This window comes from Columba livia, chromosome 11 (genome assembly GCF_036013475.1).
Source record: "Columba livia isolate bColLiv1 breed racing homer chromosome 11, bColLiv1.pat.W.v2, whole genome shotgun sequence".
In the NCBI taxonomy this organism is placed as follows: Eukaryota; Metazoa; Chordata; class Aves; order Columbiformes; family Columbidae; genus Columba; species Columba livia.
Genome location: NC_088612.1, coordinates 4,812,934 through 4,839,418, shown reverse-complemented (window position 1 = coordinate 4,839,418; position 26,485 = coordinate 4,812,934). Strand labels below are relative to the sequence as shown.

Here is a 26,485-nt window from a genome sequence, read left to right as displayed (position 1 = left end):
CAGTGTTGCTTGGTTTACTTAAGCAGCATCAAGCTGGTTGTAAACATGGCAAAATCTTTCCTTGAAACCCAGAGTTATGGGTTAAAATGGGTAATTTTTTTTTTTAATGTGAGGAATACAAATAGTCTTCAACAGTAATGTGGGGGTTTTTGTCTTCATAAAGGAGTGTGAAGCAGAAGAGATTTCTGGCAGACTGTGTTAGGGCATTGGGCTTTTGTTTTTCAAACCACGGTACCTGTGGAATTAACCCAGCGTAATGGAGCAGCTGAAGCTGCAGGACCTGTGAATGCATCTTTAGGCCAAGCTGAAGAGCATCAGTCTTGCTGATCTCCCTCTTGTTTCCAACCTTATACAATAGTAAAAGAGAATACGTTGTGCTCTTTTTCCATTGTTTCCTGGTGGAAGCCCCCTTGGCTGATGTGTGTTAATGGAAGGGAATGAGCATCATGACAGCAGCACCTTGCTGACAGTTGAGGTTCAGTATCTTGGGAGCAGATTTTGTTCCCTCTTCATCCATTCTAAAGTGTGATACAGGCTTAAATATGCCAAGCAAAATAATTGAAGAGAGATCTGGTTTGTATTTTCTATGTTTGTCTACTTCTCCTTTATATCAAGAATTTTCCTTTCTCTAGAAAGTGCTGTTACTCTGTCATGTGTCAATCTGTTCTCTGGCAGAATACAATCACCGTTGCAAGAGGATAAAAAGAGAAGTCATGTACTTAAAGAGTTATTGTTCAAAATGCTTCTAAAATGCTAATTTCTGTTTATGTGACTTGAGTAAAAAGGGGAAATCCCATGGTACTACTTAACAGCTTGGCCCTTTTGGATAAAAGTCCCTCCCTTAAAGCCATTTATGGCTGTATTTTTCTGTGTAGAATTGTAGAAAGAACTCTGTACAAAGGTACCGTCGTAATAAATGGGGAGACAGTGGCATCCAGCCATGCTATTTTTAGGCTATTGTGCTCTTAACTTGCTGATCTAAGTGTTCTGGACAGCAAGTGGGAGAGACATTGTATGAGAAATGCATGCTCACGTAGCTGTATCTTGTCTGAAAACAGAATGCATAGCAAACTTGGTTATCAGAAAGGCAGTTTGCAGAGTTTTACCTGGAGTATTAGCAGGTAAAAAGGATGCCCTGGTGATTAAAGCACAGTGTTTGCAATGCAGGCTTTACTCGAAAGCTGTCAGCTCTGGCTTGCTTGTCAGTTGAGAAAATGAAATACGTGCAGTCTGTTCTGTATGGGCTTGAGAAAGAAATGTAAAAAAACCCGATTTTCTGTTCCGTGATGGCAGTGGGAAAAATGCCAGTTGTCCTCAATCAAGCTTCTTCCAATGGTTTTTAAGCTTTTCCCAAGTAGTGCAATGACCTCTCCATCTGGGCAAGCGGTGTAGTTTTGGAAACCTTCAGAAAGGAGAGTGCCTTACACTCTGCAAATTTGTCATCATTCCTTAGCCCCTTATCTATTAATCTGACACTGTCTTGGATAGTTAAGGCTGACACAAGGCAACTCTTACTTAATTTTTACTCTGACCTCTTGGTCGTGCATGCATTTTTCCTGGGCTTATACTATGCGCAAGGCTGTGTCTTAAGAGTTCCATTCTGATACTAACCAGGTAGTTTCACCTTCTTCCTGCAGTGCACTCTTAACCTTGACTCTTGTAGCACAGAGCTGTCGAGCTCCACTCTAAGCCAGATACAAGAACCAATCCAAGCTTTTGAAGAATGAAGTCTTCAAGGTAGATCAGCTCCTGGCCCAGCAACACTGTGGCAACAGTGATAGGTTTTAATAGTTAGACATCCAGTAACTTGTTTGGGAACATGTACACCGGCTTCCCCAGTGATTGAAATAATTAAGGGAAAAAATAAACCACCAATGAAAAAACCTTAGAATAGCGTTAGGGTTAAAACAAAGTAGCACCTTTGAGTCCCTTGGCTAAATTTAAGTGCATTGCAGAAGAGGAGGAATGCAGCTGTGCCACAGGGAATGTCATACTTATACCTCTTCTGCCGAAAACTTGTCCCTAAATACCCTCATTGTTTGGTCGGGCCTCAGCTTTAGGTTGGGTTCCCCATCAAACCACAGTAAGGGTATTGTATAATTTTGAACACTTAAATTAGACCTAGTGCATAATTCTAAATAGCACAACACATCATGCATGATAATCACAATGTTCTTGGAAGTTGAATTCAAAATGCCCTAGCCAGAAATGATGACGGTGATAATTTTATTTATTAACAGCTTGAAACCCTGATATTAGAACAGGACCTCCTTTAGCATTAGGCCCATGTAGAACTATAGCATTATAAGCTAATTAAAATTCTACATAGTGCTGTTTACAAAAACAAATTATAATGTATTTTCTGCTTACTGTCAGTTCTCAGCAACAGGTGTTTTGTTAACATGAAGCTGTCTATTTTGGGAACTCATGTTAAAGCAGCTTTTATCTCTTCTGGGTTTCATATGCTTAAAATAAGTGAAACTTATGCTGTATTGAGAGAAGATTACTTATTCACTGAAGCTCAAAAGAGGCGATTACTGAATCTATATCTATTCTTTTGGTAATTATATGAGTAATCTTGTGTTTGAATCTTTCTTGCAGATTATTTTTCATCAGTTTGTAAAGCCAAACTTGTTTTAAAATGGAGCATCAAAGATAGGGATGCAGGAAGGCAACTCTATAAACTTTGGTGTGATATCTTAAGGGAATGTAGAGAATTTTCGGTTCACCTGATTCTAATTTTGCGTAACCTCTGTTTTCTGAAATGACCGGCTTCAGTATATGGTGCTGAAGAAAGCAGAACGAAGCCTCGTCTTGTCTGTTTGAGAGTAGCTTTTTTATCTTTCACAGAGCATTTTGAAACAAGGCGCTTCTGTAATCTGACTGATTTTAAGTAAACCCTGAATTTACAGGGCTGTGTAAAAATGTGGAAGAGCAGCTTGAGGATTCCTGCAGCCTTTGGCTTGGGTGCCTTAATGCCAAAGTACAGCTACGAGATAGTAAAAGTCCAGAGGAAAGAAAAGGACTCCTCCAGCAGTAGCTGCAACCAGTGCAGCTGGACACCGGTTCAGCTGCGCATGGTGGAAACTGTGGTTTGTGCGAGTTGACGTAGCAAAGTGCTGACAAGTAATTACTGAGATGGTTTGATTTTGCTAATGGGTGTAACTCCTGAATTTTTATTCCTCTTGAGCAGAGACACCAGAGCAAGCACTAACTAAAAGTATAGTCTTTTATTAGTAGTTGCATGTTCTATCACAAGTGTAGCTTCATTTAAGGTTTTTGTGGCGGTCTTGTCATGGAGAGAGCCATCTGCCAGAATGGATCTGCTGAGCCTGTCTGCCTCTGGCCTTAAATCTTGCATCATCTGGGTAGGTTTAATTGAGTACAATGTCACATTTAGAGAGAAAAACACTTTGGTCTCTCCTCTGGCTTGTGCATGGACACACAGTGCTTTGGGTAGGACAGCATGAGCAGTGGGGCAGCTGGCCAGTGTCCTCTCTGCTTTCCTCAGATGTTCCTCTTGGACTCCTCATCATGACTTGCCTAGAAATACCAGCACATAAACAGCTTCCCAAAACACATGACATGTTCTTTCTCATGGTCGCTTTTCTTGGTCTGCAGTTCCCTCAGAAATTGTCTTAACTTTGTATGGAACAACTATAGTTACTGTGTTAGTCTCAGTGCTTTTAATGTTCAACTAGTTATCTTTATTGAAGGTCCCTATTGTGTCCTGCTGTAAACAAGTGTGTCCACCTCGAAAACAAGAAGTGACTTAAGGGGGGTGGTTTGTGGTAGATTGGTTTAGGTTGTGGGTTTTGTTTTTCAATAGCATTCAGGTTGACGTCTCCAAAAACACAGCTTTGTCAGCTTAGATTTTCTGATAGTCATCACTGTAAAATCAGAAACTTAGAACATGCTGGTGGTGCCCGTTCTGAAAGCATCTCTGTAGCTCTGTGGACTGGAGTTTCCTGGTTTAACTGAGGTTGGCTGCAAATGTATTGTGCTGCTGGGGAATAAGAAGTAAATAAGCGGCTATTAAGTTTTCCAAGTCAGAGGAAAAAAACGATGTTTGAATTTCACAAAGTTTGGATACTGTCATATGCAAGGGCCTGATTCTAGTGGTGCTGCAGTGTTAGTCTTAAACAACTAAGTAGTACAAATATACATGCAGAAAACATGATAATCCTTGGCATCTTGAGCTGTATTTTGCTGCTTTAGGCTCAAATTGAAATACATGATAAATAGGTGGAAAATTCTTGGAGGCTGTGTACAGAGTGCTTCATTTAGTCTTTTAGGTGCCGCAGCAGTTACCAGATGCTCCAGCATAAAGTAGTGGTTGTTCCCACAAAAACCCACCGTCACGTACTGAAAGCTGGTAGCTCGATGTGGCAGCTTTCTGGAATTCCAGCACTTTCATGAAACTCCTTTTGTCTGCATTCTGCCTTTTTGAAATCCCACATAAACAAAATGTGATTCCTCCTACTAGTCAATATAACATACCTGTTACACTGCTCATTATTTAAGTGTAATACTCAGTAGAGTAGTGAGCTTCATGGAATTGCCTCATTTAGTATGGTGACTATACTAAAAAGTCTGGAAATTAAATAAGAAAAACTTGCTCATACTTCTGGTTTTTGTTTGCAGACTTTAAGTGGTCACTGCAAGTAATTTGATGCATTTTTCATGAGGTGAATGAGAGTTTCCGAGGGACCCTGTTTTACAGCAGTTAATTGTTGGCTCTAGTAATCTGTACTTTGCAGAGGTTGAGCGCGGCCACGAGTAGTAATTACAGTTTCCAAGTAACATCTATTAATAGCGTATGCAGACAAGCATAGAAAGCCGAATCCTCATTATCAGTGATCTTCTTGATACCAGTGTAGTATCTGTGCGTCTCTGTTCTTGCCTAGTAAGAGTGAAGAGGTTGTAGTGAAATGTTCCCTTGTTCCTCGCACAACCTTGAGCAGCAGAGCAGCCAGCTGTAGTTAGCAATGTACACGCTGTGACACTGGAGGCTTTGTCTGCACCCGGTGTTCCCGGGTTCTGTAATGATGTAATGTTGGTAGTATGATATTCTGGCTCAGATTAGTTATGAAAGTTGCTGATGTTCCTTCCCTTCCTAGGCCCTGAACTCTCTTTTTTGTCCACCTGCCACTTCTGAGGTTGCACTTTCTCTCATATTTGTGGCTCTTCTTTCCCCTCAGGAGGATTCTTTCAGTCTTTCTCCCATCTGTCGCTTTCTTGAGGGTCCAAATTGCATTTATATTTTAGTTCTTGTACTGAAGGATTTAAACTTGCTGACTGCTTAGAAGTGAAGAAAATACTTCTGTAGCTCTTTCCATCTTTTTGTAAAGTTTCTGCTAGGAGTGTCTAATATAAGTACTTGATTTCAGTCTAAAATAAGTCCATGCATGAAACAAAAATAAAAAAGCTGTTCAACAGGAATAGACTGGAACATAAGTAGATATTGGATGACTTGTCAAGTGAGTTGGGAGAACATCTTACATAAGTCTTTGGTCATTAGTTTGAGTATTTTGTTTTTGATATGTCATTATATAAATTCTGCCTCAGTAGTTCAAATTACAGCATAAAACCGTATTCAGTTGTGAGCAGGAAGAAAGCTGGAGGCCTGCTGGAACGAATGGAAAGCTTTAAAATGCATGGATTCTCTTGGTGCTGAGGAAGTGGGACAACTCCTGTGTTTTGAAAAATGCAGCAGCTGTGTGTTCTGCTGCTGCAGGAACAGAGGTCACTGCCCCTACAGATCTGCTTGCATAGTTGGTCCTTAACCATATTCACTTTTCTTAACTCAAAGCATTCTGATGAAACTGGGTCAGAGTGTAACTACATGTGTAGCTGCGCTGGCAAATCTGAACCAGCCGTAGTGTTGTAGCTGCAGATGAAAGGACATGTCTGAGTGCAGCCAGTGCGCTGCGCTGAACTGGAGTGACTGAGGCCCCTATTCAAATCAGCCAGTTCTTGGCTCCACAGCAAGTTATTGGGACATGGTAATGCCTTTGAGCAGCTACAAGTGGCTGCTCAGTGAATGTAAATTGAGGCCTTTTGGAAGAATGCAATGGAATAAAAAAGAAAGTGGGACTGTTCTGTAACTTGCTCTTAATTTGTGAGTCTAGTGCTTTATACCATGAGTAGTGTCCTTCCAGCAGGACACCTGAGCAACTGTCTCTGGAAATTGTGCTTTGAAGCAGTATCCTTGAACATAGTCAGTGCTTTGGTAACTTCTGCAGCAAGATTCAACAGAGTTCTTAGACCTTTTTGTGGCGTTTCTTTTGATAAGCCTGTAGAGGAATGCATTTCCTACTAATTGTTTTTTGTACCAACATGCCTTTTCATACGGTGATACAAGTGGTATCAGATATTTGTACCAGTACGTGCCTGGTATCATGTTGTTTTTGTTTGGTTGGTTTTTTGTCTACACTGCTTTATATCTTGCTTTTATTTGTGCCTGTGATGAAACTTTGTGTTTTTAAGACATACAAATCACAATTTTTGTGGTTTCTTCCTTGCTTCGTTAGCACAAGGGGAAAATGACTGTTAACACTGGTGCTATTTAAATCAGTGCTGAACTGCTTTGTTATAAAGGTGATTATGCTAGAAGAGGGGATATCTTAATCACTTGTTAAAAATTGGATTCATCCTTGGAGGTGTCAGCTGAAGTGTCAGTCCTCAGTGCGTGGATCTTTGACAGTGAAGAGAGAAGCTCACACTAAATGCTCTCCTTTCTCTGAGAAGCATTTCCAAAGCTGGTGTCAGTGTGGTTCAAACTGTGTCTGGTTTGGTACTGCAGCTGAAGCAGCCGAATGCTGTTTGGGTGGTCTCTTCTGCTTCAGCATTAGCATTTGGGAGGAATCCTTCTCATACCAGTCACGAATGGTAGGAGTGTTTGCAGAATACAAGACACTATTTCAGCCGGGGTAGTGGATGTGAGGATCTGCTTACTTTCCTTACCACAACCTGAAGTATGAGGACAACTAGAATTCAAGAGACTGACTTCTGCGCAGGACTTTTTGAGAGGGGGAAAAAGAGAGATTATTCCTCAACCTTGTGTATTTAATCCTGCTAAATGCTGCTCTATCTCATCTTACTGATTAACGTTTGAAGTCTCTAAAGCAAGGCTATCAGTAACTAGTAGCAAATAAACATTTTGATTACAAGGAAAAAAAAGACTAGTACCATGGTGCCTGTTCTGTGGGGAAGGGATATGCATAAATATATCGTTACTTGTTTTGCAGAGTCTTGCAAGAGATGGCTCTTCCTAGAGAACCTGATATCCAATACTTGCGCTGTTTTAGCATTTACACAGCTTCAGCTCTATATACATTTTATAATCAGGAATATGCTTTGTATGGTTCTTTGTGGTTGTTGCTTGGTACAGGGGATAATTTACTCTCTGAGGATGTGCACTGATGAGGGGAACCTGTAGCAGCAGACTGTTACATTGGTTCCATGAGAGATTTTGGTGGGTCAGGCCTTCTAGATACATGAAGATATCTGTGTATGGGAGGAGTGAAAGGAATGGGCAGCCTTTAAGCACTATATTTATAGGAAAAGAAGGACTTGGCGTGGTAGCACACAGCTCTGCAGGCTTCTAGTGACAATAAATATGTTTGTATTGAGAAGAAAATTACCAGACGTAATTTTTGCTTGAGCTTAACAGTTTTTTTAGGTAAAACCAGGTCATTTATTCCATAGTCTTCTTCAACAAAGTGGATGTTGGGGATCTCTTTTTTTAAAGGCTCTTGCCCTTTCCTTAAGTATGCTTCTCTCAGTAGCGCTCATACAACTGGTTATACAACTATAATGTAGAACAAAGCAGGGAGCATACTTAAATATTGTAAAGAGTTTTGTTGTTGTTTGTTTGTTGGTTTTGTTTGTTTGGTTTGGGGTTGTTTTTTATTTGTTTTAGTTTTGTTTTTTTCCTTTAAGACGAGTCAATTCTGCATTCAAAGTAACAGGATGGCCCCATGAACGTTCTGCAAGCACAGCTTGGGGGGAACCGGCGGAGCCTGGAGGTTTTCCCAGCGGTTTTCCAAGCTCCATATTTGTTTGTGACACCTCAAACTGAGCAGGACATACACATAGCCATGTTGATCCCAAGAGCTTGCTGTCATCTCAGCTATTAAGTTGCTTTAAGTTTTGTACTGAAGCCAAGCTGGGAGACTGGTTTGGAGCTATGCATGGGGTATGCACTTGCGATATATTTTATAGTAGGCTTGATGCTCTGCAAGGGCTAGTTGCCCCTAAGAAGGGTCGTCCTATTTTTAGCCTTGTCACTTCCTTTGCACTGGATGTCAGTTCTCTATAGCTGATCTCTTTCAGATCAGCAATCTCTTCAGTCCACCAGAATAAATATTCCTGTTTTTTCAATCAGATGGATGAGCTGACACGACTGGAGGACGGGGTGGGGGTGCGCAGCAGGGGCTGCCAGACACTCACTCGTTTCCAAGGGTGCAGTTTCAGTGACAGCCCACCATTCCTGGCGTGTGTGATGCTGTATGTCTTCCTGCATGAGGAGTCATGGACAGTTTTGAAATAAAAAATCGGCCAAGAACTGGGCTGAGAGGTCTTCTCTCCCCCAAAAATATCTGTTCAGTGATGTCCTGCTGTTCACGTTTGCTGAGATGGGGACAGAGTGGGGCTGCTCCCTGTGTGGCTGTTTGACTCTTACCAAGCCCTAGTGGCGAGGAAGAGAAGTCCATGAGGCACAGTGCTGTGTCATCTTGGCCTTCACCCTTGTGCAGGGTGGATGTGGACAGGAGAGCCGAGACTGAAGGACAGTGGCAGGAACCACCAGTACCTGGATGGATCTCTATTCCCTTACGTTTTCAATGCCTGTTTTTGGCTAGTGACTCTCCTAATGCTCCAAGCCTGTTCTGCTGCTGAAACAAGTGGTTCCACACATCTTCAGCTAGACCTTTTCTTGCACAAACATCACACGTGATAAACCCAAGCTCAGAAACTAGTCTTGTGTTAAAATTAACTGGCAAAAAATGGAGTGCTTGGCTTTCTGAGGTCTCTTCCTCAGTTCATTTTGGTGCATGGGGGAGGGAGGGAGCAGCATGGGAGGGGGATTGAGAAACTGAGGAGCAAGAGCTTATTATACTGCTTTGGCATTCTGTGGCTTTAGGGTTTGGATAGATCAGCTCAACCATCTTAGCTAGGAGCTTACAGGCTGCTAAAAGAGGTGGTCCCTTGTGCGTTGTCCCTCCTGGTCACATGTCATCAGTTCCAGAGATTTTCTTCTGTGTGTGGCACCTTTTTGCCTTCTTTTTGAACTGGTTTTGCTCACTGAACTGTCAGAAAACTTTTTATGGTGGTGATAGCCTTTTTTTTTGAACTGGTGGATCAGGGAACCAATTGGGTCAGTGAGGGTCCAGCTGAGTGCTGGAGCTGGTGTGGGCACCCAGCTGTTGTATTAGTTCAGCTTCTTTCTCATTTGACTTCATCACATTGCGTCAGTTTGATCTTATCTCTTCTCCATTTTATTCCCCAGCTCTTAGCAACCAATGAAGGATCTTGTGCTTCCTGTGGCTTTTATTCAGTGTGTTCAGGAGAATCCCTGGCACTTCCCGTTGGAGATTTAAGTGTTCTGGAGCCTCATGCCAGTGGCTTGTGCTTTGGCTGGTGCCAGGATCTGCTGGTTAATGAACTTGCGAACTGGCTTAGCTGGAACTCAGTCCAGCTTTTCTTGTTTTTCTTCTGGGCATCTTTGTGCATCTTTCACAATTTGTTTATTGAATTGGAGCAGACTTTTTTTTTATGTCCATGTTAGAGATTGTTATGCTGTGATTGCATTAGCACCCGGTCCCTTCAGCAACAGTTGTGTTGGGGAATGAGAAAATTAGGCATAACTGGTGCTGTTATTGAGTTTTCTGTGTGATGTTTGAAGCTAAAACTATTAAACAGAAAGGCAATCATGGTAAATTTTGAAAGTTAGTGTGGTAGGGTTCATTTAATATGCTGCTGTCTGAAATGAAGAGGATTAATACTTGTATTGTGACATTGAATCTCTATTAGCCCTTGAAATAATCTGTCCAAAGTGGTTTTTTTTTTTTAATTAGTCTTTCAATCTTAAGCGTTCTGTGCCAAGAGTGACTTGTGTGAGGTTTCAGCTTTAAATTGGTTTGACTTACCAAAGCACGGACAACTCGTGTTCTTTTACAGTCTCCTGAAATGGTTTCACTGAAGGTTGGGCCCAGCCTAAGAACTGAATTCCCACATGCAGAACTTGCAGTTTCATTGGGAAGGGCTGTCTGGAGAAAGGCAGGAATGAAAGTGCTCTTTCAGCTACAAGTACAATACTTCAGCAAAATCAAATTTAGCTGTTGTTTGAGGTCAATGGGGGCTTTGTATGTCGAAAGTAAATGCTTCTATATTGGGGTGGGGGAGTACAGTCAAACAGCTGAAATGAGCTTGATTGCAGGTTGAGGCTGAATAAGATACTATCAGATTTTTAATCTTATTGCCTGTACATCTTTCTTGTCTTTTATCTTGACTACTGTCTCACCCTTAGAATACAGTATCTTATTGCTGTGAACAGGAGGCTTAGCACCAACACAGAAATGAGAGCTTTGTAACCCAGAGGTTTGCTTTTGAGGTATCAATTTCATATGTGTTGGGGAAATAAAACCAAAATGCAATGGGAGTGGGTGTGAGAGGGGAGGACCATATTTATTAAAAACCAAATAATTGGAAACTTGTTTGTATTTGGCTTCAAATACACCTTATGCAAAAGGAAATCTCTTTACCCTGGTGTACTTGTTACTGTGGTTTAATCTAGTTTTGTAACTTGGCAATTGGTGAAGTATTCACACATCTTGAAACCCATTCCCCTCTGCATTTTCTTTGCTTTGCTTTTGAAATATATACTGGTGTTACTTTCATTATTATTTTTTTTTTTGGCAATATTGCTTGTCTTTGGTTTGACTTGCAAAACTTAAAGTAATCCATGCTTCAGCCTGATTTCTAATCAGGAAGTATAAAATGGTAGATCTAAGTTGATCTCAAACTAAATAATTGATATCTTGAGGTACTCAGTTTCTCGATGAGAAGCTTTTTTCTTTCAAAACCGATACAAAAAAGGGCAAGAATATGTGTATGGATGGGGCAAAAAATGGAAAATTAATTTTATCTCACTGAGTGATAGATGTTAACTGATGTACAGGTTAGAGCATTTGAGAATAGTTAGGAGGCTCAGAACACCATTGAAAAGCATCATTTGCTATAATTTTCTTGTATTAAGAAGGTTTACGGATCTTTTCAAGTCAGGGACGACAAATACAAACTGTACAGTGTTTATGAAAACTAAATCTAAGGATATTACGTGAATTGGCTTGGTATTTCTCTTTTCACTTCTAGTATATTTGCAGACAAAATTGATATATAGGAGGTATGTGTACCTAGTGTAATACTTTTGACTGAAAGGGGTTTTATTTTTGCATGTGAAAAATGATACTGCGGGTTTTGTGGTGAGCAGTTGTGTTGTCCTTCACTAATGACGCAGTGACTTAATTGTAACTTGCGAATCCATGTGACTGTTAATTACAATTATTATGCAGCAAGTAAGCATGTTACCATACGTGTCTTTCATTTTATAATTCTCATTCACAGTATCAGATGTTCAGGTTTCACGGGGAGTTCAGTGTAGGTGTCCCCCCTCCCCTGCCTCTCTGTAACTTACTGCTGGCAGCAGTGATACTTTCAGTATTTTCTATAATGACTTCTCTTTGTGGGCTGTTTATTGACCATAGAGTGGTGGTGCTGGAAGGGTCTGCATGTATGCAAAGCATACATATGGCTGTGTTTGTATTATTGGACAGACTTCATAGATTTTGTTAGGAAAGGGCATTGAGTTACCCACAAGGCGTTTTTCCTAGAAGATCTTTTTGCTGAGCTATGGGAAACTCCAGATTTTTGAATGTCAACCGTAAAATAAGAGTTTTCTCAGGTCTCTAAACACTGGGTTGTATATATCAATTTCAGGTTTATAGAAGAAGGGAAAATGGCTCAAGAAACTAACCGTAGCCAAGTGCCTATGCTGTGTTCCACTGGTTGCGGATTTTATGGGAACCCTCGTACAAACGGCATGTGTTCAGTGTGCTACAAAGAACATCTTCAAAGGCAGAACAGTAATGGTAGAATTAGTCCTCCTGGTAAGTAACGCCAACATACTTCTGTTTGAACAACTCAAAATGACACAGCAGACAGCAGCTTCTTGATCATGTCCAAATACTAACAGTATAGAAGCATTAGTGCAAACCATTTTATACAAGTATCTTACCTTGTGGAATGAACTCAGATAAAACGCTTGTAATATAATTGTGCTGTGATTAATCTCCTCAGAAGCAGACTCTTGCAAACCCATTTTTATATTAATCTGAGCGTTTCCAATTGGAAGATATAAAAATGCATAAAAAATACCATACCAACATATTTTTCCTGAAATTACTGACAGTAGAGATAACATTTAGCTTGGGGAATGCTTGTGAAAAGCATTTAAAGTAAAGGTATTTAATTTCTGCAGCCTGATGCTGAAGGATTAACCTGTAGACACTTTATAGGAATAGTTTTGTCTAACTCCCTTTTTGGTCCAGTGCTCCATGTATTGTGGTCTTTCCTACAAAGCACATTTCCCATTGAAATAAAAGCTGTCTTCCTACATTCACTCTCTGGAAATAAAGCTAGAGGGGTCTTCCCACTTTAAATTAATGGTAGTGCCTCCAGAAAAAGGATCCGATCTCTGCTCTGATCACCCCAGTATGTTCAACTTCAGCATGTTCTGCTGGGGGATGGAGGGTTAGGGAATGCTTCCCTGGAGCTCTGAAAATCTCTTCTGGATCCTGACTGCAAGGAATCTCATGGGGCACTTTGGAAAACTTTCCTCCTTGGCTTTAATATGAACTTGACTTTAAAAACTGAAGCAGCAGCTTCTGTTGAAATCCGGGGCCCTAGGTTCTACAACTTCAACATGGATCTTCTGTTGGTGTTGGAATGCTACGCTGCTGCTTCTCACAGATCCATCTTAGTTTCTTGAACAAAAATCAAACTCGTGTCAGAGTACTATGGTTTATGCTGAGGAAGATGCTTGTATATGCTTTAATTAGCAGAAAATAGTAACTATTTTAAAGTACCAGCTTCACATTTTATACTCTGTAACTTCTGGGGGTCTGGGGCTGGAAGGTGATCAAAATATGGCCAAACAACATGACTTTTTGTGTAGAATTGTTTCATTATGATATAGGCTGACATTCAGTTACTTTCATGGCTGGTGTCATGAGAGTCGAAAAAAAAAATGACTCTATAACATTAGTAATCCCAGGAAGCAGTATAACGCATTTCACATTGGTGTCTTCCTTCCAGAAACTTCTGTCAGTAGTATAACCGAGTCCTTACCGGTTCAGTGCACAGAAAGCAGCGCCCAGGAAACTCAGTCAGGTTTAGATTCTACATCGACTCCATCTATGCAGCCGAGGTAAGCTGTTTCTGCCTCTTATTCTGTGTTTTTACATAAAAATCTGTATCGAGGTGAGTAGTGAGTTGTACTGATGCTGCATAATCGAACACTAGGACCTGGATTAGGAGAACGTGTAAGATTTAACTGCTAACTTAAACATGGGATCTCCAGTAAATAGTAGCAGGTCTTTTAGCAATGTCTTGCATTCAAATGCAGATGAATCTTTAGAATTTAGCCTCAAATAGGAGCATTGCCCTCTTCATGCTGTTCTACAGAGGTTTGCCTGGCTCGTCTTCTGACTCCGCAATGTGCAGTTGTTTGTACATTTACCAAAGGAGAGCTCTTTCCATCTTAGAGGATTTTGTAAAATGGCAGAAAGCTGTTGGCTAGAGCTCTCATAAATAAATGTATTACAGTATCTTAACCAACTGGTTGCTTTGTGAAAAGTGGAGCCTTCTAGAACAGGGGAAAGATATCTGGATCTTAGTACAAGTTGTGCTACTGAACTGATTTCTTATTAAACAAGTCGTTTCCAACTGGATTATTCAAGGAGACATAATGTCCTCTTGTTAATCACTCGGACTTACTAATGCTCTCCATTTGTAAAAGCGAAATATTTGTTTATATTTAGTGGCCTCGTTTCAATTTAGAATGATCCAACCAACAGCAACTTAAGTACTTTGGAAATTTTTTGAGTGAAAAATGTCAGTGTGTTATACTGTGGAAGCCAACTTGCAGTAATATTCATGCAGGCTTTCCTTTAAAAAGCTGATTGTAGTAAAACACAGGCTGAGGGTGATTTCTTAAAGTTATTGTTGGCTGATGCTGTTCAGACTCTGTTTTCTGCCCCTTGGCTTTTTATAGGAGGTGTCATCTCATGCTTGGATCCTGCATATGAACTGAGCACTAGGTGCCATGCTTGATGCTATATTTGTTCTTTCCATTCTGGGACTTCTAATTGGGGCAGAAAATAGAATCTTACTCTGATAAAACTCTTCTGGTATATGGGCGAGAGGGAGTCAGAATTTATCCAGGTCAATACACAAAGGTGAAGCAATTACAGTGCCTTTGGTTTTTTTCTCACAAAACCTTCATAATCCCATGAAAGAGGAGAAAAAAGTATCTGTTTGATCACTAGCTTGATTAGTGGTTATAGGAGAAATGAGTGGTTGGTTGCTTTTAGACTTGCACTTCAAAAAATCAGTGTGACTTGTTCTTTTCTACAAAATAAAAGCAAGGATTCAACTTCAGTCTCTGTTAATAACTCAGAGTTATGATATGTCCACAAAATTGACAATGCCCTTTTGTTGGTGAGAAAACATGCAGTTCAAGGCCTACATGCAATCCTTGGCAATTAAAATTGTGGCTCCAGCACCTTGGTTGTGTCACAGACTACTGGTAGGGCTTTGGTAAATGGGCTGCTGGATAATCCAGTTTCTTGGATTCAGAGCAGATCCCTATGTGGAAAGGGAGAAATTGGGCGAATGGGGTAGAGCCACCGCTGGACTGGGACTTGAGCTCTGTCTTGTTCCATAGTGGAGCTGCTGGAGGGGCCGTTTGGCCACAGGTGGCTGGTGCTGCATCTCCCATCACTGGCCTGAGTGTTCTCCTGTGAGTTTTAAGCCATTATGTGATTTTCAGCAGTATTGCTGACAGGCTTGGGAAGTCTGGGCAGCACCACTTTACACTGTAAAAATCAAAGGGGTTCTCTGTACAGCTGCAGATGCTTTATTATTGGAAACACTGACATGCTGCAATTTTCTTGTTCGTATCCCTAGAACACCAAAAGTAGCTCCTTTACAATTATCTTGCTGACTTATGTTACAAAAATCCGTGCATATTGAATGTTGCATTGTTGCTTCTGTGTGGAAGGATGGTATGCCAAAATATCCCCAAATATTTTTTCCCATTTTATAGTTAAACTGGTTTATTGCACTTAGTATGAGTGCAAAAATGTTTAGTTTTCATAATTTCAGATTGTCTGGTATTCTTAGACACTGTGGTGTTTTTAAATGGTTACAGAAGCAACTTCAGAGTGAAGAGTTTTGTTGTGTTCTTTCCTCAAGACTTACTCTAATGTATTTCTTTCAGGAATGCTCTATAGAACATGGACGTGCCTCATAAAAATCATAACTGTTTTTTTTGCCCCCCAGTCCTGTGTCAAGTCAGTCACTTTTAACAGAGTCTGTAGCATCATCCCAACCGGATAGTTCAGCTGTGGACAAAACAGTTCCTGAGACAGAAGACTTGCAAGGTTGGTGACTAGTTTTCAGAGGTAGAACTTAGGAATAATGTATTAAAAACTGTTCTTAATATACTCCTGTTCAAGAGATGGCTTATTCTCAAACCCCAAAATTCTGAGAAAGCAGAAGGCAAAGTAAGGATAAACTTCTCTTAAAAGGCAAGTCTTAAACTTATTTTATGTTTAACTAGCAATTCCACTATCTGCTCTAGTAAGTGCTTTAATTCGTTTTAGAAATGCGAATTGTAAATCCATCTACTGTTCTGTCTTTATGCCACAGCTAATACACGTAAGTAGAGTTTTGAGTATCTGCTCCTTCTCAGAGTAATCATTTGCAGCAAGTATCACAGAAGTTTACGAGCATATTTGTGATAGAGGGTATTATGACACAGCTATTATAAGAACAGTGTTAGTATCTTGTATAAACATAAAACACCTATAAAAGAACTCCCACCTATGAAGTGTAGTGGTGTAATATTTTGACCCACTGAAATTCACTTGATCAAATATAAAAATACTAAACCACAAACTGTGATTTATTGAAGGAAAATGTCTGAGTGGATGAGTTTTAACTATATTGACCTAAAATCCTTATTGTGGGTATAATGTAGAGGTCTTTATTTTCTTTCTTTTTATGTGCAGGCTTGCAGAGCTTAGAACTAAGGAGTTTTTAATAGTATTTCGTAGGAAAATGAAAAAATGCGAGATAGTATACTAAATTTGCTCAGACTTGTAATCCATAGACATTATAAAAGATATTTAAAGGTAAGTCAGTAAGCTGCCTTCTGCTGACACAGCTCAGGCTTTAGTGGGTAGAGTTAGGTTTCTGTAGACTAGTCTAAACAGAGGAGTCTGAGTTTTCCACAGATACAACATGTAATTCCACTTAAAGGTGCTAAATATAAGTTTTCATACTTTTCTAAACCTGATACTTTCCTAAACCTGAGCCTTTTTGTCGGGTGGAATTGAAGTCTCGCTATTCAGCTCCTGCGCCGAGGCCACCTCCTCGGTCACACAAACAGTAGCTGAAAAACCCTGGAAAAGATTTTAATGCTAATGCCGTTTTGTGCTAGCCTTTGAGATGTCTGTTATTAGAAACAAGATATGTTCTAAGCATGTTCTAATACCCACTATGTAGTTTGGTTTTTGGAGCTGAGAGCTCTTGTTGCCACAGTGTTGACAATGCACACGAGCCTTGCTCTTAATACCCATCAAGGATGTCTGGCCTTACCCAGCTTGGGAGAAGACCAAGTACTGAAAAGGCTTATGCTGCTTAAATTCTGTATATTTGCACAGCAGAGGTGGGTTTTCAAGTGACATTTTGAGTTGATACACATCTGATTAATAGACATATGGCTCTGCTTTTGTCCCTGTTTTGTAGTATAGGGCACGAGGGACATGCTGCATGGCAGCTCTAAGGGCCCCAATGTAGGTACGTCCCCTTCTGGGGGCTGCGGGAGTAAACAGCTCAGTCATGGACAGCAACGTTATTGCACTGCAGGTTTACACTGTTATGGATGTGGTATATGTCAGAGAACATAAAGTCAACTTCTGTAAGCTGATCTTCCTACTATATTTTTTTTTTTTCCTTCCTGTTAGTCTCATGATTCTTCATTTTCCATCCAGGGCCTGAATTGGTCTCTGTTTATATGTGTGTCTTATTTACGTGGCTTAACTGTAAATTGAAACTGTTTGCAACATCCACTGTCTTTTCACTGGGAGCCAGGGAAAGGGGGAGAGCTTTATTTTAACATAATCTTATACTGTGAGGTGACTTGGGCATGTGAAAAGACTTTTCCCAGCAAGTTTTCAGAGGAATGTCTCTCTTCTTAGCTGTTTGGATAGAGTTGTGCTACTTCTAATTCTTTACCTCTACAGCTAATTCTCCCTACGAGAAGATAAAATAGGTTTCTCAGCTAGAAGCTTTGATTTCAGGGGCATGTTTGCATTTTACCGTATGTGTTTCAAGGATCAGCCTATATTAGGTGTTTAAAGTACTCAGCTGTGTCTGTTTCTTTGTACCACGGTGATTCTAAACTGAGAACACCACCACCATGTAATTGCAGTTCTAAATTACAATCCCTATTTATAACTCACTGTGGCAGGGTCAGCCTCATTTTCTGAAGAGTAGCTTCTGTGCTATCCCTTAACTGAAAATCATAGTAAATCTGGCGTTTCCAATTTTAAAATATTTAAAATACTTTGAAAGTGTAAGTTTGTAAAGAAAGCAGCATATAATAGATGTTAAGTGGATTTCATTGAATTGTTGTTACTCTTGTGCATCCCAAAGTTGTGGGGTTTTTTTTTGTCATATCATTCAGATTTTGAATTTTAGGCTGCTGACAAGAATGTCATAGAAATGTGTGAATCAAAGTTTAGTATTGTCTGGCTTTGTAGCATTAAAAAAGAAATCATAGTACTGTGGGAGTTGGTCGCAGACTGAAGAACTTATAATGCTACTTGTGTCAGTGTAGAAGAGGAAAAAAAGGAATGGTCTGATTTGATCATTTGCTCAGTGTTTAGTCTGATTAAAAAAATCTTGCTGCTTTGGAATGTCTGGAGCAAATTGCTTTATGCTGTTTGTATAGTAAAGTAGTCTGTTGTAGTTGAGGTGCCCTTAACTTGCTGTTTAACAAAGTCTGCTTGGCTACAATAACAATGAATGAAAGAATGTGAGAATAGTTAGGATTTCTTAGATTACTATTATTATTTTTTCAAGCAGACAGATACATGGGACTTGAGGTGTGTGCACACAGTTCTTGCTGTTTGCAGACAAGCTAGAACTACAAAGGAATAAAAATCCCAAAGAGCCGTTTGGATTTGTCTTCATTGGATTTATGCATTGCAAAAGAAATAGAGGAATACTATAGAATATGTGAATCTAGATTTTACATTTATGTGATTGTGTCATAATGCTTATAGGTACTGAACACTTCCAAGAGCCCAGAAACTAGGTAGATGCTATTATTTTTAAGTTTAGTGCGCTTAAAAGTCACAAACATATTAACGATGACCTAAAATGAAACGCATTAGGGTACAATCCAGCTCTTGTAGCAGCTTTCTTCTGAACATCTCTCCAGCCCGTTTTAGTTTTCCTTGTGGGCTGATGTACCTTTTGCTCAACGTGACGGCCCTGTTGGGTTTAGCTGGTACAGAGTCCGTATTTGTCTGCTTGAGGATTAACAGGGCTGCCTCCCGACAAGCCTGCAAGCAGGTGAAGAGGCATTTCACTTCTCTAGGATTAATGAGTTTAAAAGCATCCAGGTTAGGATTCATGCTTTATATTTCAGGGAGGTTTTTAAAGGTAAATGAAACTGGTCATGGAAGGCAGGAGCATTCTACCATATACATTATGGAGCTCTTACAACTCAAGAATATAGAGGCTAAAAGTATAAATTGTATTAACAGATGAGTTTTTAGCCTCTTTGAAAACTTCACAGAACGGAAACAGCCACTCTGATTTTCCTACTCATTGCTAAATTAGAGGGGTCCATATATTAGTATTGCAAAATACAATCAGTTGTGTAATACGGTGTGGTTAGTATTTTGAAAAATCAAAATACTAAACAAAGATTTAGCTAGCTAAGAGGTGCATGGCTGTCCTTCTCAGTGAAGTCACCTGGTTTTGCACTCATATAGGATTTTTGTAAGCTAGAACAGTTTAAAAATCCAGTCATTGCTGATGTAGTGTAAAAAATCGATATTAAAACTATTAAGTTGCTATGGAATTTTACATGGAGATAACCTGGACCTAAGGTGAAGGCTGCTGAGCTAATGGCATCAACTTCAGTGGACCTTATCAGGGCCAGCTCAGAGATACAACTGGAAAGCAATTGATGAATACTTCAGTTTTTTGTGATGGTACCAGGGCCTCAGAGGTAGAGAATGATCCTGATACAAGCACAGAAAATAATGCAGGATATTGTGATTCACTGGATGAATGCTCCAAGGAGAGACAAAACATTCACAAGAAAGATTTAAAACTAAGTTCTGTAGGTAAGTGTAGTTTTATGTTACTTTTTAAAAAATTGCCTCTTCCTAACACCAAAACAGTGGGTGTTGTTCTTCCTAGGTCTGGTCAGACACGCTTGAGAGGTAAATGTAAATGCTCTTCCTGTGGGGATGAGGAACCTCTTTCTGTGAGAAGCTCTGCCTGGTAATACAGGGATGATAAACGTACAGCTTTGAGAGTGGGGGGAGAGGAGAGAACAGCTGAGGGGTGGCAGCCTTGCAGCAAATGTTCTGCCTCGTCCCCACAGGGATGCGGGGTCAGGCTGTGCTGCATTTCACAGGTGCTGTTTTCAGGGTCAGCCAGAGGATGCAGAAGTTGAAGCAGGGTTGGCACAAACAAAGCAGTAGCAAAAGCTTCTGCCTTCAGTAGGAAATCCAGGCTCTGCTTGTTTTGATCAGCTAAGAACATGCTCTGTAGAACAGGGAACTTCCAGCAGCCAACCTGCAGAAAAATGAGTGTGTGTTCATGCTGTAGTCTTCCTTGGTTAGTTGGCAGCTTGTGCTGGTGCTGCCGGTGCTTCTGTTCTCCAGTGAAAGGCAGAGCTGGGCTGGGGAAAGGGGGGGAGTTGGTTCAAGCAAAGCAGGCAGCAGCATCCTGAGCCCAGACAAAGGACAGGAGCCAGGAGAGGCTGCAACGTGTTTCCTCTGAGCTCCAAGCTGGTATCACATTTTACCTGCCTTTATTTCTGTTGCATTCAGCACAGATAGCGCTTAGAGCACTAAACACGGGCACCTTGTCATCTAAAGGTGACTTAGTAGTTGGGATATTAATGATTATCAGAGAGGATTTTGAGTCAAACCTCTGGCTTCTATGCAAAAGGAAAATGAGATAAAAAACTTAGTTACTACAGTAGATACAAAGTAACTTGTGGCAGCAGTAGAAGAATCTTCCCACTAAGTTCTACAGTGAACAGCAGCCCTTCAATATTTTAAACCTAATTGATGTGAGAGCCATACACACAAAGAAAATCTGAGTATGTATGTGTTAGAGAGCCTTGTTATGCAGGGAACAGCGCTAGTTTTTCCTAAATTTAGCTAACAGTTACAGCGGCTTTTAGTAAATTTGTATTGAGGTAACTGGATTTTGGTACAACAGGAAATGCAGACTTGAGAGTGTTGGCTCCTGAACACTAGTTCATGGCATGAAACTTTCTTAATGAATTAATAAACACTGAAGTGTCCTGTATAAGAAAGCAAGAGTTAATCTAAGTAAGTCTTACTTATCTTTCAATCCTTACTGCTTTTGATGATTATCTTGCAAACCTTTGGATATTACCTGTCCACTCAGAAATACACCCTTTAAAAGCCATTTAAAGCCTTTGAACCATTTTTTTTGCAAACTAGCAATTCTTATATGCTTCTGGACAAAAAAAAAGCTCTGCTTGTAACACAGTGATTATAAATAGTTTAATAAACTATGTGTAGCAGCCTATATTTGCTAGATTAACCTTTGGCATATGCTGTCCACTTGGCAAAGTCTTTGCTGGAGGTCAGGTATTTTGCTGCCCATTGATGATGCTTGGTACTGACTACACTGTTTTGATACATGACAAAGATGCAAAGTATCCTTTCCATTTAAAAAAAAAAAAAGAAAACCAAACATCAGAATAGCAGCACAGGAAAAAAACCCAGCAGAATCATTATGCAGAATAGCAGTCGGCTGGCGTGGAACTAGCACAGAGCTGCATCTGAGAGTCTCCATCTAACAAAAGTCCAGCTGCACAGAGATGCTGAAGCTTTTTCCCTGACAAATGTCTGGCGGTGCTGCTGTATCCCCTTCTCCACGGCGCTGCTTCTGGCTCTGCTTCCACTGACACTCCTCCTTCCCAGAGCTTGCTCTTGTTCTCTGCTGCAAATACTCCTGGCTTCTGCGCACCTTACTCCCAGGAGACTTGTCCTGCTGTGGTCTAGCCATGGCTGGAAGGCAGAGATTGGCTCAGAGCCATTCTTGAAATGCAGTTGGGTTTTTTTAGTTTCTATTTCTGTTTTGTAATGTAAGGAATGTGCAAATACTTGAGGAAAAGCAGCCAATTTCTATTTTTACCTGGGTCAAGCAAATACTACCATTGCTTGTTTATATTCTCCCACACAACCTGTAACCTCTCTCCTTCAGATGTGAGAGAATATTAAAGTAGGTGCAAAGTTGTCTTAAAAATGAGGCGTTTACCTGCTTCCTTTGGGGTTTCAGGGTAGTGTGTGTTCTCCCTGCAAGTGTGTGTGTCTTGAGCCGATTGTTCTTCACCCTGGGTAGTCGATAGCCCGTGTGCAGGTTTTTTTCCAGATGTGCAAGATTAGCAGCAGCACAGTGGTAGAGATTGTTCTGAAACACTGCATTTTGTGTGGCCTCAGTACTGCAGCCTTCAGCAAAAATAATGTCGATTCAGTATTTGAGTGTTTTGCTCAACTGATCCTAATAAGTACAATGCTTCTTATAAGCAGATTTTGGGAACCAGACTAGTAACACTGGTAAGGAAATATTTGGTGTTGGATATTCATTCTGTTACCAGATCTGACCTCTTTGAATCTTACTCTCAAACTTGAATTTAGATGTTTCTTTATGCTGTTTTGTACCGTGAACTTCGAGCACTCAGCGAATTCGCTCCTTAAATGAGATGGAAGCTCTAGGGGGAATACAGCTGCTGATAGTGCGTTACACTTTGGACATGGAAGCTGCAGCAAAATGACTAACCCCAGAACTTAAATTTGCAACTTGGGCTTTAGATTATTTTATGACTTAAACAGAAGAAGGGGAGAGAGACAGACTCTTCTTTTCCATTGTTCTCATTAACTTTTTTAATGTTAGCTTCAGCATCAGAGAATGCAGAGCCTACACCTGAAGAACAAGACAAGTCACTTGACAAACCAAAACAGAAAAAGAATCGTTGTTTCATGTGCAGGAAGAAGGTTGGACTTACTGGTAAGAAATTCCGACTTCACCTTTTCTTAAAGGGAGGCTTGGTTATGCTTTGGACCTTTGTAGGGTCAATGGTCATCTTGATGTTGTTGATTTGAAACGGAACTTGGCCAAAGCTGTTTTCAGCTTGGCTCTTAATAGATTTAGTCATTCATGTATTTTGTTTTTCAGCTTCCTGTCTTTAATTGAAATTCGTAATTCGCAATACTTCCCTTTGCAAGTCTGCTTAGCTGAGGAATTGGAGGATAGTTTGCTGCTGTTCACTAACTGGCTTTGCGGTGATTCAGTGAAAGGGCCTAAGAAAACTTGAGTTCTGCCAGGTGAAGATTCCTAAACAAAGAAAAAGGGCAGGAGGTGTCCAGGGATGTGTTTTGTGTGTCATGCAATACAAAGGAATCATCAAATCTCGCTGTAATTGCTTAAAAATGTATTATTTGTGATTCTTATGCTTTCTGCAGCAGAGGCTCTTTGGCTGATTGACAGTGGTGACTGACATTTATTGCTAGTGAGTGAACACGATTCAGGTTTTAAAGCAAACCCATATAATTAAGAATGTTGAAATGTCTTAAGCTAATGTTTCTGTCCACAGGGTTTGAGTGTCGGTGTGGAAATGTTTACTGTGGTATGCACCGTTATTCAGATGTACACAGTTGCTCTTACAACTACAAAGCCGATGCTGCTGAGAAAATCAGAAAAGAGAATCCTGTAGTTGTTGGGGAAAAGATCCAGAAGATCTGAACTGCTGCTTCTGCTGGAATACAAAATCCTCTGACCATCTGCAGATTAAATTGACTTGAGCTTCTTTCCTTAGTCATCAGGAATGTAGAGCAGTGTATCTTGCCTAGACCTTTTAATCATGCATGTCATCAGATGAATAGATTTTTTTGGTTTTATTTTTTTTTTTTGTTTCGAAAATGACTCTGAACATTTATTTTCATTGCAGTTTTCTGTGGCTGAAGACTTAAGTAAACTTTACAAGTATTATCCTTTAAGATGATTTTAAAATTAGTTAAGTGCAGAGGGCTTTTATAACAAATGTGGAGAAAATATTGGAGGGCTGTGCTTTTCCAGGATAAAACATGCATGCGTTAACTTTGCAGGTTTATTTTCTTTTGTATATAGCTTTTCTCTGCAGCACAATTTCCTTTTTTTTTGATAATGCCTTGTATGGCACAACTAGTTATCAGTAACTGAATGTACTTTAATCATTATGGCTGCTTCTGTTTTTTTGTTTTTGTTTTTTTCCCATTAACGAGAGGTTATACATGTTTGCATATTAGCTTGTTTGCACCCTCTACCTATTTATGTATGAATCATTTGTAATGAGAGTGTGTGCCGAGATTGTCTGCGTGTTTTGGTGTTTGTTTTCTTTTTTTTTTTTCTTAAATTGGGTTTGTTTTTGTGTGTGTGGGGGGGAAGGCTGTATGCTCTTCACTGACTGCAGGTTTCATTGGGATTACATCCACCAGTCTGTCTGTACACAAATATGAAGAATGATCTGAAGTACCTGTGCTGTATTTATGTTTATCCACGTCTTAACTTTGATTAAATAAAATTTGAAAGAATTGGAGCCCCTGTGGCTGTCACTAGTATCTGTAATTTGGATTTCTCGTTTTGATTTCATAGGTGGGAACCATTGGTGGGTGGTTCCTTTACTTATGGTGTATTCACAGAGACCACGTGTATCCCAATTCCAGCTAACTTCTGATTTATTCTTTTTACTCTCTGATAGTCACAGGTAGAATTTCCAGCAGCTTTTAAGCTTGTGCAATGATACATTCTGCACAGGGAGTTCTCTGTGCTTCCTGCGCAGTGTCACTCGGTGCAGGAGTTGGGGTCATTTGTGACAATGTCCATCAGTTGGGGGCAGACCTGCAGGTAGCACAGATGTGCCCGGTGACAAGGCTGTGGATCCATCTATGTGGTGTTTGGAAATACAGCCATGAGGTTTGTGATTCATCATCTGACAGACAGCGCTGCACAGATTTCTTGAAGTTAGGTGAGAGAACGGTTCTTGAGGCAGTTTCTGCAGCAAGATGTCCTTCTGAAATCTAGTATCTATAGACTTCAACATTGAACGCTGCCACTGCCGCCCTCCATGTGCTCCTTAGCGGATCTACAGGCTTGCAATGACCTGCAGGTAGGAGGAATTGTTCTTCTGTTGTCTTGTGAGGATGCTCAGAGTTAATTAAGACTGCCTGTCTTGGAGTCTGCTGCTTCAACCATCCAACCACCCTGGTCACGTATATAACTTAAAGGTTGAGTGGTTTATGTAGTGCCGTGATAACTTCAGTGCTGCTTATCACCACACTTAACAGTACGCCAAAGTAGAACTAATTCCTCTCCAGATAATACTGATCTGCAGTTGAAATTTCACTTGGCGGCTTGCTGCTGCTTTGGAGCGTTTGTGAAAGAAATGAGATTGCATGGCTTTATTTAAAATGTTACATTTTTAATCAAAGCCGGGCTACATCCTTTAAAATTTGGAATGCTCTTTAAAAGCTATGGCTGGCAATTAGTAGATAAAGCACTACATTTAGCACAAAAACGCTACGCAGCAGAAGGAGCTTCCTCTGTCAGATAGCTGTGGACAGTAATCTGCAAAAACCAATAATAAATGAAGTACCTTGTGCTTGCAAAAATGGCTTAACCGCGATCTACGAAGCGCATGGTTTTTATAGTGAAGGAGGGAATAAATAACTCTTACTGGCACATTTCAGTAATGGTCTGACTTTTTATGGGTCAAAGATCCTGTATTTTGTCAGAGCGTTTGCTAACGTCTCTTACCACAGCACAGAGCATGGGAGAGCAGCAGCATCCTCTCCTTTGTGGGTGTTCCTCAGTTTGCTTTCCTCTTTGCTGCTGCTTCCCTATTCTGTAATCCGTCCCTTCTCAGTTTGAGTCCTCCCTTTTCCCTGCTTTTGGTCTCTTACTAAAAGTATCTTTTTCCTCTCCCTTACGTGCCCTCCCCTCCAATCCACCATTCAGCTGACGGTGCCCAGAGAGGAGACGCTGTAGATTTCAGAATGGGAGGGAAAACCAATCCTGTTTGTATTTTCTGGTATCTTGAGACTGAAAGAAGAAAAAGTACAATAAACACCTTTGGAGTTCGCATATTCTCTTTACCATCACCTGTTAAGAAGCAACAACTCTTCTGGCCCTCAACAGGGAGGCAGGTCAGCACCGGGCAGTTCTGCTGTCACTCCTGTTGTTCTCAAAGCAATAAACCTACTGTCCTGTGCATTTCTCAGAGCTAAGAATACTGAAAGAGTGTATGGTCCTAGTGTATAAGCTTGTAGCTTGACTGGAAACCCACCTTTCCATAATCCTTAAGAACTGCATGTCATCTATTTTGGCATTGGCTCTGTGCTATCGTGGTGGTCGATCTGCTCCTCAATCTGGGTAAGTAGTGAAGCTTCATGTTTTGTGTCATCAGCTTGAGGTTAGGAGATGAATATTTTAACATCAGCACATTTGCAGCACTACAGAACACTTGGGCGAATATGTCTTCTCAAGATACATAGTGTGTGTTTGAAACAAGCTTTCAAGGTGGTTTTGGAACAAGCAGCTCTACACCCGGTTCCCATAACCTTGGCATGAACCCCCTGCACTGCATTTTCCAGCCATCAGTGTAATGGTTTATACCTTAGGTACAGGAATTTTACAGGGAGTTATACAGAAGTTTGTGCTAGGCGTTGTCCTTAACTAAGATTAACTAAGATCCCCTTTCATCATGTGAGCTTGTGTCTCCACTGAGAGGAGCTGTCACAGATGGGCTGTCATCAGTGGTGTCGTGTCACCTCACATTGAATCGCTGGCTACACAGTGTGCTGCATTTCTTCTAATG

The 26,485-nt window shown here is 40.5% G+C and overlaps 1 protein-coding gene across 9 annotated transcripts in view; it reads left to right on the top strand.

The window, feature by feature from the left end:
* ZFAND6 (zinc finger AN1-type containing 6) overlaps positions 1-24,208 on the top strand; it is a 44,409-nt gene extending 20,201 nt beyond the window's left edge. For all 9 annotated transcript variants that reach the window (XM_005504104.3, XM_065076528.1, XM_065076527.1 and 6 more), the window contains 5 exons: positions 12,001-12,170; positions 13,378-13,489; positions 15,625-15,725; positions 22,528-22,641; positions 23,228-24,208. In XM_005504104.3, coding sequence (XP_005504161.1) covers positions 12,020-12,170; positions 13,378-13,489; positions 15,625-15,725; positions 22,528-22,641; positions 23,228-23,376 — 627 coding nt within the window. In that variant the 5' untranslated portion in view covers positions 12,001-12,019 and the 3' untranslated portion in view covers positions 23,377-24,208. The remainder of the gene's footprint in view (positions 1-12,000; positions 12,171-13,377; positions 13,490-15,624; positions 15,726-22,527; positions 22,642-23,227) is intronic.
* Positions 24,209-26,485: the final 2,277 nt, after the last annotated feature.